At 34.7% G+C, this 15,674-nt stretch overlaps 1 protein-coding gene and 1 long non-coding RNA gene across 2 annotated transcripts; one reads left to right on the top strand and one right to left on the bottom strand.

Annotated features, from left to right (window-relative positions):
- Positions 1-8,631: 8,631 nt before the first annotated feature.
- On the top strand, positions 8,632-14,048 carry LOC107768467 (protein NRT1/ PTR FAMILY 7.3-like). The gene is made up of 5 exons (XM_075230506.1): positions 8,632-8,786; positions 9,269-9,383; positions 11,622-11,839; positions 12,061-12,623; positions 12,768-14,048. The coding sequence occupies exons 1-5, from the start codon at positions 8,760-8,762 to the stop codon at positions 13,642-13,644; spliced, it is 1,800 nt and encodes a 599-aa protein (XP_075086607.1). The 5' UTR covers positions 8,632-8,759; the 3' UTR covers positions 13,645-14,048.
- Positions 10,655-11,034, bottom strand: LOC107763702 (uncharacterized). The gene is made up of 2 exons (XR_001643093.2): positions 10,901-11,034; positions 10,655-10,834 (listed from the first exon to the last, which is right to left on the bottom strand). It is a non-coding gene; the product is annotated as an uncharacterized LOC107763702 (long non-coding RNA).
- Positions 14,049-15,674: the final 1,626 nt, after the last annotated feature.

Genomic DNA, 15,674 nt, shown 5'->3' with positions numbered 1-15,674 from the left:
ATCAATAATGGAGAATATAACAAGATTTAATAATTTAATTAATATGCAACAGTGATCTTCATAATTTGAACACATAATCCTTCACATTTAGTCCGTGTACACACTCGTCACCTCGTGTACACGACTTTCATCACATTACAATTAATACCAATCCTAGGAAAATTTTCCCCACACAAGGTTAGACAAGTCACTTACCTCGACTTGCTCCAATTTAACCAAGTAATATGTTTTTTCCTCGATTTTCTGATTCCGGTCGACTCGTATCTAGTCATAAATAATTCGATACAGTCAACAAAAATTATAGAATTAATTCTATAAGAAAATACTACATTTTTCAATAAAAATCCGAAATTAACTCAAAAATGGCCCGTGGGGCCCACGTCTCAGAATCCGACGAAAGTTACGAAATATGAACGCCCAATCAACCACGAGCCTGACCATACCAAAATTACTAAATTCCAATAACAGTTCGACCCTCAAATCCTCAAATCTATCTAAGAGGGTTTTCGAATTTTTCCAACTTAAATCATCAATTAATTATTAAAAATAGTGATAGATTCGGGTAATCTAACAAAGATTGAGTTAAGAACACTTACCCCAACGTTTTCTCTGAAAATCTCTCAAAAATCGCCACAATACGAGCTCCAAATCGTTAAAAATGGACTCTGAACTTAAAATATTTTGTCCAGTGGTTTCTTCTACCCTTGTCTCGCGTTCGCGAAGCACAAAAATGTGCTGCCCAACTTTCCTCTTCGCGAACGAGACCAACGCTTCGCGAACGCGAAGCTTTGCTAACTCAGACCTTCGCGAACGCGTCCCTTATCTTGCGAACGCGTAGAACAAAAGACTGGGGTTCCCAGCTGCCTCGCTCTCCTTCGCGAACGCGACGCCACTCACGCGTTCGCGATACACACACAGACCATACCTTCGTGTTCGCGTCCTCCCCTTCGCGAACGCGAAGAACAAAACCTCACATTGAGAAAACACTCTTCGCGAATGCGTCCTACTCCTCGCGTTCGCGATGCTTCCACTGACCACACCTTCGCGAACGCGAAGAACAAACTTCTGCAACAAAAACCAGAAAAACCTACTACTTCTCTAAGTCCAAAAATGACCCGTTGAGCATCCGAAACACATCCGAGGCGTCCGGGACCTCAACCAAACATACCAACAAGTCCTAAAATACCATTCGAACTTAGTCGAATCCTCAAATCACATCCAACAATGCTAAAACATGAATCACACATAGATTCAAGCCTAATGAACTTTGAAATTTTTAATTTCTACAAATGACTATGGAACCTATCAAATCACATCCGATTTACCTCGAATTTTGCGCACAAGTCATAAATGATATAACAGAGGTACTCAAATTTTCAGAATCGAATTTCGACCCCGATATCAAAAAGTCAACCCCTCAGTCAAATTTCCCAAAAATTCAACTTTCGGCATTTCAAGCCTAATTCCACTACGGACTTCCAAATAAAATTTCGATCACGCTCCTAAGTCCAAAATCACCATACGGAGCTGTTGGAATCATCAAAATTCTATTCCGGGGTCGTTTGTATATAATTCGATATCCGGTCACTATTTGAACTTAAACTTTTAATTTTTTATCAAAATTCCATATCTCGGGCTAGGGACCTCAGAATTTGATTTCGGGCATACGCCCAAGTCTCAATTCACGATACGGACCTACCAGAACTGTCAAAATACTGATCCGAGTCTATTTGCTCAAAATATTGACCAAAGTCAACTCAGTTGAGTTTTAAAGCTCTAATTTATATTTTAATCCATTTTCACATAAAAACTTTCAAAAAAATTTTACGGACTGCGCACGCAAGTCGAGTAATGATAAATAGTGCTTTTTCGAGGTCTTAAAATAGAGAATTAATTATTAAATTTAAAGATGATATTTTGGGTCATCACATAAATAAATTAAGAGTAAGATTGATAAATTGAAACGGATGAAGTATATATCAAGAATCTTGTTATACATCACTTTGTCTCGAGTTGGACGTTAACCATTTTACTTCTCTAACCGCACGTGAACACAATGAGAATTTTCAATAAGAGAGCTCGGATCGAATCTGTACTAAAAGTTCTAGCTCATATTCTTTGATGTAAAAAAAAAAAGTTTATTGCACAAAGCATCTTGTGTTCACGCAGGATTCAGAAAATGGTCTCATTCTAAAGGGTATGATGTAGACAGTCTACCCTAATGCAAGTATTAGTGGCTGCTTCTATGTCTCGAACGCGTAATATATAAGACAACTCGGTGCACAAAATATCTCGCATCAGTGACATTCTTGCTCGGATTCTTCTATATCAACTTGGTATAATTATCTCTTTGTTTCTCTCATGATTACTTACTAAATTGGTATTGCTAACTGATACTAATAGGGCTACGCCATTCCCTTTTTATCATTTATATTTGGCTATCTACTATTTGTGACTTAATTTGTGTCAATTACATGTCTGCTGTCCCATATTTCATTTTTTTTCTCAGATACATTCCCTTTTATATATTCTCTTTTATTTATGTGGAATTACTATTAGTACCATTTATTTAGGTGCTCAAGATTCTATCTTTATGTATCTAATTTATATTCTGTCGTTAACAAGTATGTGTGTAGTTGATTCAAATCATTTTACATAATGAATTAACTAGTAAGTAGTAACAGGTTATTGTATTCTATTTCAAGTTAGCTATGAAGGGCTACGTACATGCTAGTGCTATAATAAAACAATTCATAAATTATCAGTAAACAAAACTTAATCTCGTACATGATTTTCTAAGGAAATACGAAAAAATATATATTGGTCGTTTTATTGTATATAACTTAAATTTATAAAATTCCCTTAGAAGATGTGCTTCTTATATCGCGTTAACCTTTTACCAAACTATATATGATGATATCTAAGTTATAATTTAACTTATCACTAATTGTGAACAAAGTTTTGACAGCTTTTCCACAACTAGATCTGCTTAAACATTCTTTCTTGTTAACCACTCGAGATGGGAAAAGCCAATTACAGAATTTTGACACTGAATCCAGGCTCCAGCTGTTAAAAGTCAAAAAGTTATCACACTAAAAACAAATTCCTAATTAAACTTTTCTTTTTGTGAACTAATAAGATACCTAACTCTTAAACAATATCTTGTTTTCTTTTCTTTTTGATTTTTTGGTGTCTAGTACTCGTATTGCAGCCTAACAAAATTTGGATTCTTACAAGAAATCCCATATTGAACGGTAAAACATACCCTGACAAAGGCGACTTCATTTCCCGTATTAAAAGGTAAGACTTATCCTGACAAACGACTTTATTCTCAGGACACGATATCTTGTTCTTTTTCTCTTTCCTTGTGCCTATCGAAGAAACACTAAATGAAACTAATTTGCCACAAAATTTTACCAAAATCCATATATATATATATTGGAAAGGGTGAACCACCTCTTATATATATATATATATATATATATATATATATATATATATATATATCCCATGCACACACACTTTCATTGTTACTTAAATGCATGTCTTAACCTAGTGAGTAGAGTTACTTGTTATCTATACTGATAAGAGATAACATGTAATTAGTGAAACAATCGTAATGCACACGATATAGCCCGAATATTGTTGTAATTATTTAAGAAGAAAAAGGAAAAATTAAGATGTGGTGTTTGCAAAATTGATCCGTCTAAAGATAGTGATTCAAGACTTTGTGTGGCTAAAACCAGACTACTAACTCACATTATCTGAACTGAGACGTGGGGAACTGTTTTTGGCATATTGGAATTTGTGGGAAGATTTTTTTGACACCTTGAGGTTACAAACCTAGGGGAAAATTTTACCCCAACAAAACAATAACAACAACTATTAGGATCGGGAACCCGGGTAGTGCGGAATATAGCCAAACAACGGTATAATGACAATAATAAAGACAATTGAAGTTGATAACAACGACAATTAAAGTAGATAAAGAAGACACAAATTTAACGTGGTTCGGTCAAAGTAACCTACGTCCACAAGCGGAGAGGAGCAATTTACTATAAGAATAAGAGTACAAAAGAGAATACAAAATTAGAGTAAACACTCTAATTAATCCCAAATACCCTAAGAGAATAACCTCACAAGATCACTCCAAAGAAAGAGTTCACACAAGTGCTTCCCAACACTTAACTTTCATATAAAACACTCTTAATAAAGGAAGAAAGGAAGAAACAAGAAATGAAGACTCAAGTCTTGTTGGTGTGTCTAAAATGAACTAATGGCCTTCCCTTTTATAGGCAAAAAAGTCTTGACCTCTTAGGTGTAAAAGAAGAGATACAACTTGTGCAAATAATGTCCAACACACAATGCAATATTTTTGGGTCCCAAAGAATATTGCCAACAAAGTCTACACTTTGCAAAGATGCTTATGCTTATGTGAGATGGATTCAATTTGACAAAATAATGGCCATATTACAAATTTCCACCTTGGCCTAATTTTGGATGATATAGTAAATTTGCTCCACCTTCTCCGCAAAAGCCCCAATGGGCATATGTCAAAATTTAATGCCATCAAAATCAGACAAATTGTCTGATACCGAAACTGTAGTAGGGCCTATAACAGTGGATCCCAATAAAGTATACAACGAACCAGATCTGTGTGCTTTCATGATCAAACGAGCACCTTGAAAAATTTTCAGAACTCCACCTTCACCAGTGAATTTGCACCCAAGGGATTCTAAAGTGCCTAGAGAGATGAGATTTTTCTTCAACTCAGGAACATATCTAACGTCGGTGAGAGTTCTCACCACATCATCGTGCATTCTGACCCGAATTGTACCTTTGCCAATAACGTTACAAGTAACATTGTTACCCAATTGGACAACTCCACCTGCAACTGAATCATATGTAGAAAACAAGTCCCTGCTAGGACACATATGATATGAATAACCGGAATCTAAAATCCACTCATTGTCTAATCTGAAATTAGTTTCAGTTGCTAAAAATATAGTTCCCTCAATCTCATCAGTTGCTACACTAGCTTCGGCGGTGTAAGTATTGTTGTTCTTATTTTTTCTTTCTTTGTGCTTTTCTTTATTTTTCAGTTTATACCATTCAGAGATATTGTGACCTTTCTTATGACAATAGCGACACTCTAAATTATTGTATTTGGAATTGGAGTCGGATTTGCCCCTAACAAACAAGCCAACTTCCGCTTGAGTTCCACTAGCTTCCCTAGTAATATCACTATCTATCTGTTCTTTTGATTTTAAGATAGATTTAATATCCTTATAAGAGATATTATCCTTTGCATAAAGCATAGTATCTCTTATATGCTTAAAAGATGGGGGTAGAGAACAAAGCAGTAACACGGCTTGATCCTCATCTTTAATTTCAGCATCTATATTACTCAAATCCATAAGAATGGAATCAAAGGTGTCAAGATGAGAGAGAATGGAGGTACCTTCACCCATACGAATTGTATAAAGCTTCTGCTTCAGGTAAAGTCTATTTTCTACCGTCCTCTTCATATATAAGGTTTTCAATTTTTCCCACATGCCTTTAGCTGTGGTTTCTACAGAAACTTCACGTAAAACCTCATTTGAGAGATTTAAAATGATACCTGCTTTTGCCTTTTTGTCTATGATGGCAAACTCCTCGTCCGTCATTTTATCCGGCTTCTTCTCCTTTCCTTGCAATGCCAAGTCTAAGCCATCCTGAATTAGGATAGCTTCCATCTTTAATTGCCACATTCCGAAGTTTGCACTTCGATCAAATTTCTCAACATAGGTCTTTGTTAGAGTCATTTTGGCTATTGAAACTAACCCGGTTAGATCCGGCTCTGATACCAATTTGTTAGGATCGGGAACCTGAGTAGTGCGAAATTTAGCCAAACAACGGTATAATGACAATAACAAAGACAATGGAAGTTGATAACAACGACAATTAAAGTAGATAAAGAAGACACAAATTTAACGTGGTTCGGTCAAAGTGACCTACGTCCACAAGCGGAGAGGAGCAATTTACTATAAGAATAAGAGTACAAAAGAGAGTACAAAATTAGAGTAAACACTCTAATTAATCCCAAATACCCTAAGAGAATAACCTCACAAGATCACTCCAAAGAAAGGGTTCACACAAGTGCTTCCCAACACTTAACTCTCATACAAAACACTCTTAATAAAGGAAGAAAGGAAGAAACAAGAAATGAAGACTCAAGTCTTGTTGGTGTGTCTAAAAAGAACTAATGGCCTTCCCTTTTATAGGCAAAAAAGTCTTGACCTCTTAGGTATAAAAGAAGAGATACAACTTGTGCAAATGATGTCCAACACACAATGCAATATTTTTGGGTCCCAAAGAATATTGCCAACAAAGTCTACACTTTGCAAAGATGCTTATGCTTATGTGAGATAGACTCCATTTGACAAAATAATGACCATATTGCAACAACAATAAACCTAGCGAAGTATTACAAGTGGGATATCGAAAGAATAGTATATATACAAACTTTATCTCTATCTTGTAAAAGTAAAAAAATTATTTTTAAATTCCAATAGACCCTCAGCTAAAGTTTTACTACAATTTGCTTAAAATTGGGATATACTTGCAAAGAAGGAAGAATAAAAGTGATTTTGTTTTCTTTTCTGTTCAAGTTTGATGGGTATTCGGTACATATGTTGGTGGGAGAAATCAAAATATGCACAAGTTAACACGAACACCACGATTATTGAAAAAATGATTCAACATATTAGAATGCGTGAGAGATTTTTATATCAATAAGTTGGGGCATAATAACCTTGGCAAAATTAATTTTGCTAAAAAAAAAAATCGACAATCCTTAATAAGAATCAGAGATTCATGTCTCTTGTGGTCCGGCCCTTCCCCGAACCCTACGCATAGCGGGAGCTTAGTGCACCAAGCTACCGTTTTTAGAGATTCATATTTCCATTTGGACAGAACAACGTTATTCTAATGTCATCAAGTGAAATTAGCACATAATATGGAATCTTATCCTTCTCTAACATATAGGGGTATACAAACCGAACCGGAAAATCGTACCAAACCGAAAAATCAAACCAAATCGATTAAAAAAATCCGATTAGGATTGGTTTGATTTGATTTGATTTGGTATCCAGTAAAAAAAATCCGAACCAAACCGACATATAAATATATAATTTTATAATATACTTTTAAGGCTTTTTATAGAATTTTCTTTTTTTAAAAAATCGATAGAAATATTTGCGATTCTCTTATGGGATAAATATGAAGTGCTCCACTTTTATTAATTTTAAATAATGGGTTGTATGTTTATTTCCTTATCAAGTGTTAATGAAATACATTAATCTCTTTATTCTTTTATATTCATATGTCAATATCTATTAAATTCTTATATCTTTTTCGAATTTGAAGTGGTCTTCGATAATTTAAAATTAAATAGAACATATCATTATTTAGGTATCATGTTGATTTTTATGTTTAATTATTAGATTCGGTTAACCTTGAAAGTGTACATCAACGAAAAATTATTGTCAGATGACTAAAAAACTATCATATATTACAAAGAAAATTCTCCCATAAGAATATTTTAATAGATCATATGTTTGTCAATTTTTTTAATTTTTACTAAACATATATTTACTTATCAAAAATTTAACAAATTAAGACTGAAATAATATTCATGTAACAAAAAAACCCCGAAAACCCGATAAAACCGAACCAATCTTAACCGATATAGTTGGTTTGATTTGATTTTGATAAAAACCCAACCGACCCGGTCCATGTATACCCCTACTTAACATAGTTGAACCCCAAGTTCAAGATGCTGCAAAACTCGACATATATTATTTTATACTTACGTTTGGTTGCAAAAGTCTTGTTCTAAAATGTCCCCAGGCAACCAAACATAATATTCTAAATTCTTTGTTTGAATCAACAAAATGATTTTCCAAACACCTTCTAATCAATTCTTGAAGATCATCCAGCTCCCTAATATGCAATTTGCGAACACGCTTGATTTGGAACAAGTTAACAGTTCATTAAACATCTCGGGATCTTCCACAACATGCTCGTGCTATTCAGGATCGTATAGTTATAAATTGTCAATACCATACAATAATAATAATATATCCTGTGAATTCTCATAAGTAGAGTCTGAGAAAGGTCGTACGTAGATCTTACCCCTACCTTGTGAAGGTAGGGAGATCATTTTCGTAAATTGTCAAGACCATAAGCGTGAAAAAACTAGCTAAAAAAACACATAAATTTGTGAAACATAAGAGGAAAAGACTAATAATTTCTCATGCTTAGTTAAAGCAAAATAAGGTTAATAAAGTGATCAAAATCAAAGTTTGCCCACCCTTTAAAAACATAGGTCTCCAAATCATTCAACAGAGCATTACACTAAGTGTTTCATGTGTCAAATCAACTTTCAACCAATTGAGAGGCAAGAAAAAATATTGAAATGGACCCTCAATATTAGGTAATTTGATGTGTTAAATCACAAACAAAAAGTAACCTATACTTGCGTCCAAAACATCATGTTAACAAAATTTGGTCTTGTGCCTATTCCTTTTTTTTTTCTTCCTAAAAAAATCCTTTAATCTCCACCTTCCACTTATCATCTCTCAAACTTCTATATATACTTTCACTCACTTGCATTTATTCTCAACTCTCTTTTCTTTCTTGGGTTCTTCTCTTCATCTCCACCATTGATAACACTCATTAATACCAAATATTTTAAGCAAATCTTAGAGTCAGTATCAATGGCATGCTTGGAACTCTCAAAAGAGGTTAGTACTCACAATCTAGGCATCTTATCTCTATTTTCTTTCTCAGCAGCTCGATACATAAAGTATCACACATTCATGTTTGGTCCGGGACGGGTTGCACTTTAAGGAGTGTAATATAAACGACCTACCCTAATGCAAGCATTAGCGACTGATTCCACAGCTCAAACCCGTGACCTATCAAGGAGACAACTTTGATGTTGCTCCAAGGCTCTCGCTCATTCTCTTAATATATTCATAAAGATTGTTAGTTATATATATCACCCAAAAAAAAAAAAAAAGATTTGCTCTTATTCCTAGTGCGTACCATTTACCATGATATAGGCGCACGTAATAGCTTCTTTTTTTCTAAGTTATCAATATTAATTTTAGGTGACCCGATAGTATATAGTTTTTTTTAATTATATCAAAGCTTGTTAAGCTAACTATATATCTTTATTTTAATTTATTTTTCTTTTTGGAACTTTATTATATATGATCATCAGGTGAAGTTGAAAGGGGAAGAAATGGATTGCACTAAGGATGGAACTATTGATCTTAATGGAAAGCCAGCAATCAGAGAAACAAGTGGGAAATGGGTGGCTGGAATTATGATTCTACGTAAGCTTTTATTCCTGAAATTAATCATATTAGAAAATTCTTAATATTTATCTTTGAAAAAAGAAAACGACATAAAGTACTATTAGTAATATCTGCATCTGCTTAATTTCTTTTATTAGTTCAATCATGGTATATACTAGAGCTACTCAAGTTATATTATTCTATACGTTCAGCATGTACAGTCATGAGAGTATAGAGTGTAAATGTGTAATTCGAATCTTATAGTATCAATTAAGTATATAAACTAGATCTATTTATATAATTCAAATCAATTCTTATCACTTGAAGTAACTTTTCCGATTGAGTTAGACCCAACTCTCTTAACATTTCTAACATGTAGTCTTTCCGGTTCATTTTTATGTGTTATTATTTGATTGAGTATGAAGTTTAAAAATAAAGAATTTTAAATTTTGTGATCTAAAAATAAAGTTATAAATATTTTTATTGGCTATAAATAAACTAAAATGAAAATTTTTAAATTAATTTTCTTTTAAATATAAAAAATTATTATTCCTTTTTAGACAGATTAAACAAGGAAAATTTACTATTACATAAATAACAAGTAATATTTACTTCACTGATTTTAACCGACGTAGAGCTTTTTCTGTTGGTGGGAGAAAAACAAAGAAAAAGAAAGGTTGATAAGGTGAGGTAATAAATAAAGACAGCTATCATATATGTTGGAAAGGGAAAATGACAAGAGGTTGAAAAAGCCAAAGCCTAATACTTTACAGTAAAACTAAAATGACAAGAGGTTGAAAAAGCCAAAGCCTAATACTTTACAGTAAAACTAACCAAAACGTGTGTCAAAAGACCAGGTCTTATTGCTAGGCACTATTTGACAGCTTTCAAATACATAGATACCTAGGTTTTGGCATATCTAAGCTACGGTGTGAGGCAGAAACGAGATTGGATTTATAGTTTATGAGTTCTAAATTAATCACGTAATTTATAGTTCGTCTTAGTTATTGGATTTATAATTAAATATTTATAACTATTTAATAATTTTTCTATTACAAATATAATATTTAAACAAAAATGACTGAGTTCGGTTTAACCACACCTAATAGACTAGGTCAACCTCGGGTGTGGGGTGAAGGATCAGGGAGGAACTATAGTTACGTAAACGAATTCAAAAACTGTTAAAATTTTATTTTTGCACTAAATTTTTTATTAAATATGTTTAATATTTAATATAGAACACAGTAACTAAAATAAAAGTTCAACGGCGAGTAGCCTGATGTAAAAAGTATTTCGTAAGTCATGCAAGGTTCGAGAAAAAATCGCATCCAAATAATATGATATAGACAATCTAATATAATGCAAGTAGATGCTTTTACAATTCGAATTTGTGATTTATAGATCACACGAAAATAAGTTTCCTGTTAGTTTCGAGGCTCCCTCTTAGAGAGACCTCCTCGGATAGGGTGTTGTCTGTAATAGCCAAAATCCTGTGGAAGACAGAGGAAGGATAAGGAAGTGACAAGAAAACCATGCAGTTCTGGGAAAAGACATACCTAACATAAACCCATGATACGATGTTGTGGGACTGCCACGTCATCCTTGACAAAATTTTGATTCTTGAATAGTTGGGGAGGGGCTAATTATGGTGATATGGACTTTCACTTATCCCCAACTTTTTGCCTTGTGATGTGACCCAAAAAAAAAAAAAAAATTGTGTAAGTTAGGTTATTAATTAATTTGACTATTATATATATATATATATATATATATATATATATATATATATATAAAACACCTCAAATTATAGACATGGTCCTACATCGACAAAATATAAGAGATGCTGGGTATAACAAGTCCTAGACCCCAGTAACGCGTTTTAAACCCGTGAGCACATAGATTCAGAACGAACAATATCACTAGCGTGCTAGCTGTTACAGATGGTATCAGAGTCACTCTTGTGTCAGCCTTGTTGATGGTGGCTCAGAGTTCAACTGAGTTTAGACAGTTCCGATTAGGGAGGTCAAACCTCAGTGCCGAGTCTAGACAAATCCCATGCGAAGAGGCAAACCTTAGCAAGAACGATGAGTGCATGTATGTTGAATAACTTAACTCATTAATTTTATAAAAATAACAAAATAAATATAATTTATTATTTCTATTGAAATTTGAACACCACTCCAATTTCATTTACTTTGTCTCTTAAAAGCAGTTTAATACTTTCACTTCTTTGTTTTCTTCTTTAATTGACATTTTGTTTCCATATTGATAATGTAGTGAATCAAGCTTTAGCAACTCTAGCATTTTTTGGAGTTGGAGTGAATTTGGTGTTGTTCTTGACAAGAGTGCTGAAAGAAAACAATGCTGATGCTGCTAATAGTGTTAGCAAATGGACTGGCACAGTCTATATATGCTCCCTTGTTGGTGCTTTTCTTAGTGACTCTTACTGGGGAAGATTCAAAACATGTGCCATTTTTCAAGTCATCTATGTAACTGTAAGTATCCCTTTAACTCCCATTATAATTCTGATGTTTAACTGGTTCATTTGAACATAGTATTTTCGACACACATATAATGAACCCATAATTTCAACCGTACATAGGCGTCACTGTTAGGAACCTTAAAGGTTGAAGCTATCAAGTTTAAATTTAGAATTCGCCTTTGATTGTAATAGTCCTTGATCTTGCCCTTACTAAGTTTGGAACTTCATTGATAGGGATTGGCATTACTAGCACTAGCATCACAACTCTACTTGCTCAAACCTAAAGGTTGTGGAGATCGAACGACTCTATGTGGAGAACATTCAACCATGGGAGTTGGTCTATTCTACATCTCTGTCTACATGATTGCACTAGGATATGGAGGTTATCAGCCCAATATTGCTACCTTTGGGGCTGATCAGTTTGACGAGCAGCATCCGAGGGAGTCTCAATCTAAAGTTGCCTTCTTCAGCTATTTCTACTTGTTCATGAATCTCGGATCGCTCTTCTCCAACACCATTTTGGACTACTTTGAAGATGAAGGAATGTGGGCTCTTGGTTTTTGGGCATCTGCAGCATCTGCTTTTGCAGCATTAATGCTCTTTCTTGGAGGCACTGCTAGGTACAGACACTTCAAATCTAGTGGCAACCCTCTTGCCCGGTTTGCTCAAGTTTTAGTTGCAGCAACAAAGAAGAGTAGATTAGAGACACCAGAAAATGAAGATGACTTCTACCAAGGGGAAGACGACGACGACAACACAACTGGTGGTAGAAAAATGCTACACACCCACGGTTTCAAGTAAGCAGAAATACACTTACGTGTTCAATCCACTATGTCTACAAATATCTCAAATTTATGACCTGACTCTGCCATTCGTTTATCATTGATGACTAGTCTATTTGCCATTCTATAATGCACTAAACTAGATTTTTCATGTTGCAGATTCTTGGACAGAGCAGCTGTGGTGACATCAAGGGAACTTGACAACCAGAAGCAGGGCGATCACAACCCATGGCACCTCTGTCCTATTTCACAAGTTGAGGAGGTTAAATGCATTTTGAGACTGCTGCCAATTTGGCTATGTACCATTATCTACTCTGTAGTTTTCACGCAAATGGCCTCGCTGTTTGTCGAGCAAGGCGATGCCATGAAAACTACAATAGCAAACTTCAGGATTCCAGCAGCAAGCATGTCTACCTTTGACATCCTTAGTGTAGCAGGCGTCATATTTCTAAACCGCAGAGTTCTTAATCCACTAGTCAGTAGGTTTAAGAAGTGCAAGGGTGATAACACCGGGCTAACTGAACTTCAAAGGATGGGTATTGGACTAGTCATAGCAGTAATGGCTATGCTTTCAGCAGGAATTGTGGAGTGCTTCAGGCTAAAGTACGCGAGCAATGACTGCAAACATTGTGAAGGCTCAAGCTCTCTTAATATCTTCTGGCAAGTCCCTCAATATGCTTTTATAGGAGCTTCGGAAGTATTCATGTATGTAGGCCAATTGGAATTCTTCAATGCACAAGCACCCGATGGACTTAAAAGCTTTGGAAGTGCACTATGCATGACATCGATATCATTAGGGAACTACGTGAGTAGCTTCCTTGTGAGCATAGTGATGAAAATATCAGCAACAGACAACATGCCGGGATGGATACCAGGAAACCTTAACAAGGGTCATTTAGACAGATTCTATTTTCTATTAGCTGGTTTGACATTAATAGATTTGGTAGCTTATATTGCATGTGCTAAGTGGTACAAGAATATTAAGCATAGCGAAAAGATTCAGGAACACGAGGAAGTTGACAAGTGTGAAGTCTAATGTACCTGATAATGATCATACCTTAGGCATGTTTTGCCAGAGCCATATGAATAAGAGGAAGATGTGCAATCTCCACAACATTTTGGACAGAGTCTCTGCTTTTGGTATTTGGATTTCCTCCATCTCCAGTGTTCCAACCCAATCGGCTCAAAATCCCCAGCTCTGCAGAATTGTCCAGAGAGTTGGGCTGCTCTTAATTTCTCGGTCCTTCTTTTCTCATTGTTGCTGCTGCATTTGTTGGTTCCGTCATAGTAGTTCTTGATTTAACGAACATTTTGGATTGATATGTAAATGGATTGGCTTTTCCTGTATCCAAGAAACTGTTGAACACTACTCATGTACCCTTAGAAAATTCCCATGTCCAAAAAGATCTCATTAATTTCATATGCAATTTAGAGCTAGAAGAGACAGTCTCCATCTTAATAAACAACTTGCATTGATATGTTTGAGTAAAAAAAGGGCAGTCTGTGCACAAGGCATCCCCTGTTCACACAGGTTCCGTGGAAGAGCCGCACCCCAAGGGGTGTGGTGTAGACAACCTATCCTAATGCAAGCATTAGTGGCTGCTTCGGCGGCTCGAGACAACTTTACCGTTGCTCCCCTTCTATGTTTTGAGTAAGATGGACACAAATAAAAAATCTGTAAGTTTGAGTTTCCGAAAGCATGGAGCAAGAGTTATTAGAAACCTCAAGAGTTTCTCTTCAGTGGAAGCATTTTCCTCGAAAAATAAGTTCCACAAAGAACATGAAATCATTTACTAGTAGCAAAATATAACTATCCGAAGAGGATTCAGGTTATAAAAAGAAAGGCATGTTCTTGGAAAAAGAAACACAACACTATAAACTACACCAAAAAACCTTTATATTGTTTTGCCTTATCTGTGATAATGATGTATTCATTTCTGAGGTCTAGTAAACCAAGAAAATCCAGACAAAACTGAGATGATAGTACACCATCAGAATTACAAGTACTATTGTGCATAAGTTGGGGTCGGCTATAAGAATCCTCACTCATCAAGTTACTCAATTTGAATTCTTCTCGTGCCAATATTATGCAAATACAAATATATTTATTCACTTTTCTCTATTACTCATTTCATGCCAATTTAAACTAACATATAATAAAGTTCACACCTTTCCCGATCTATTATCACGCTCTTCGTGTGCCAAAAACTCAAACTTCTACAAATGCGCTGAACCTCACTGGATATATCAATAGCATTCTCTAATGCAGAGCAGAGCATGCAAACACCGATATACAACTTGGACAGGAATGATACAGAGAAGGCGCCAATGAAGGAGGTACTGGTTCATCCGAATCCAATAGCTTTGGCTTAGACTTTGTATATACAAATAATAGATTTAAAAACTAGTAAAAATTAAACAGGATGTAGTAGAATTGTAAAGCATAACCTACAACTTTAAATTCTTGATCTGCCTCTTGCACGAAACTTAGAAAGACCTCACTTGTGTAGTAGGATAATATATGAACGATAAGCATGAAATATATTCCTTTGTCCCAAAAGTTTTGGCCTTTTTATTTTTGCCTTTCCTAGATTCAAAGTAGGTAAAATTTAACCAAAAATTATAAAATGTAGTTTCCGCACCAAATTGATAAGGAGGAATGCAACTTATACTACTTTTTTTTTTTTTACAAGGTAGGAAATCGAACTCTCACGAACAAGGTGAAAATTAAGTTAGACAACTAACTGAACTAGTAAAATTATCCTAACTTATACTACTTTTAACCTCAATAAAATGTATTTACTTACGCTGACTTGGCCTGAAAGTTAATCAAATTGACTCTTAATAAATGAAAAAAAAGCCAAATAAGTGAGAAGACGATAGTAGTTGATAATAAAGCAACTTACTGATGTTACAGGTCTGTTGAGCATATTATTTTTATTATTATGAAACTTTTACCAATTTATGCTACACTATAATTAGCATCAATTAGCTCGGGGAATTTAATTTAATGGCCGTGATTTGATTCCAAGAAACTCGGTTCAAACCCAGTAATCATTCATTAAC

The sequence above is a fragment of the Nicotiana tabacum genome, chromosome 15, assembly GCF_000715075.1.
Source record: "Nicotiana tabacum cultivar K326 chromosome 15, ASM71507v2, whole genome shotgun sequence".
Taxonomy (NCBI): domain Eukaryota; kingdom Viridiplantae; phylum Streptophyta; class Magnoliopsida; order Solanales; family Solanaceae; genus Nicotiana; species Nicotiana tabacum.
This window is presented reverse-complemented; position numbering and strand designations above follow the sequence as displayed.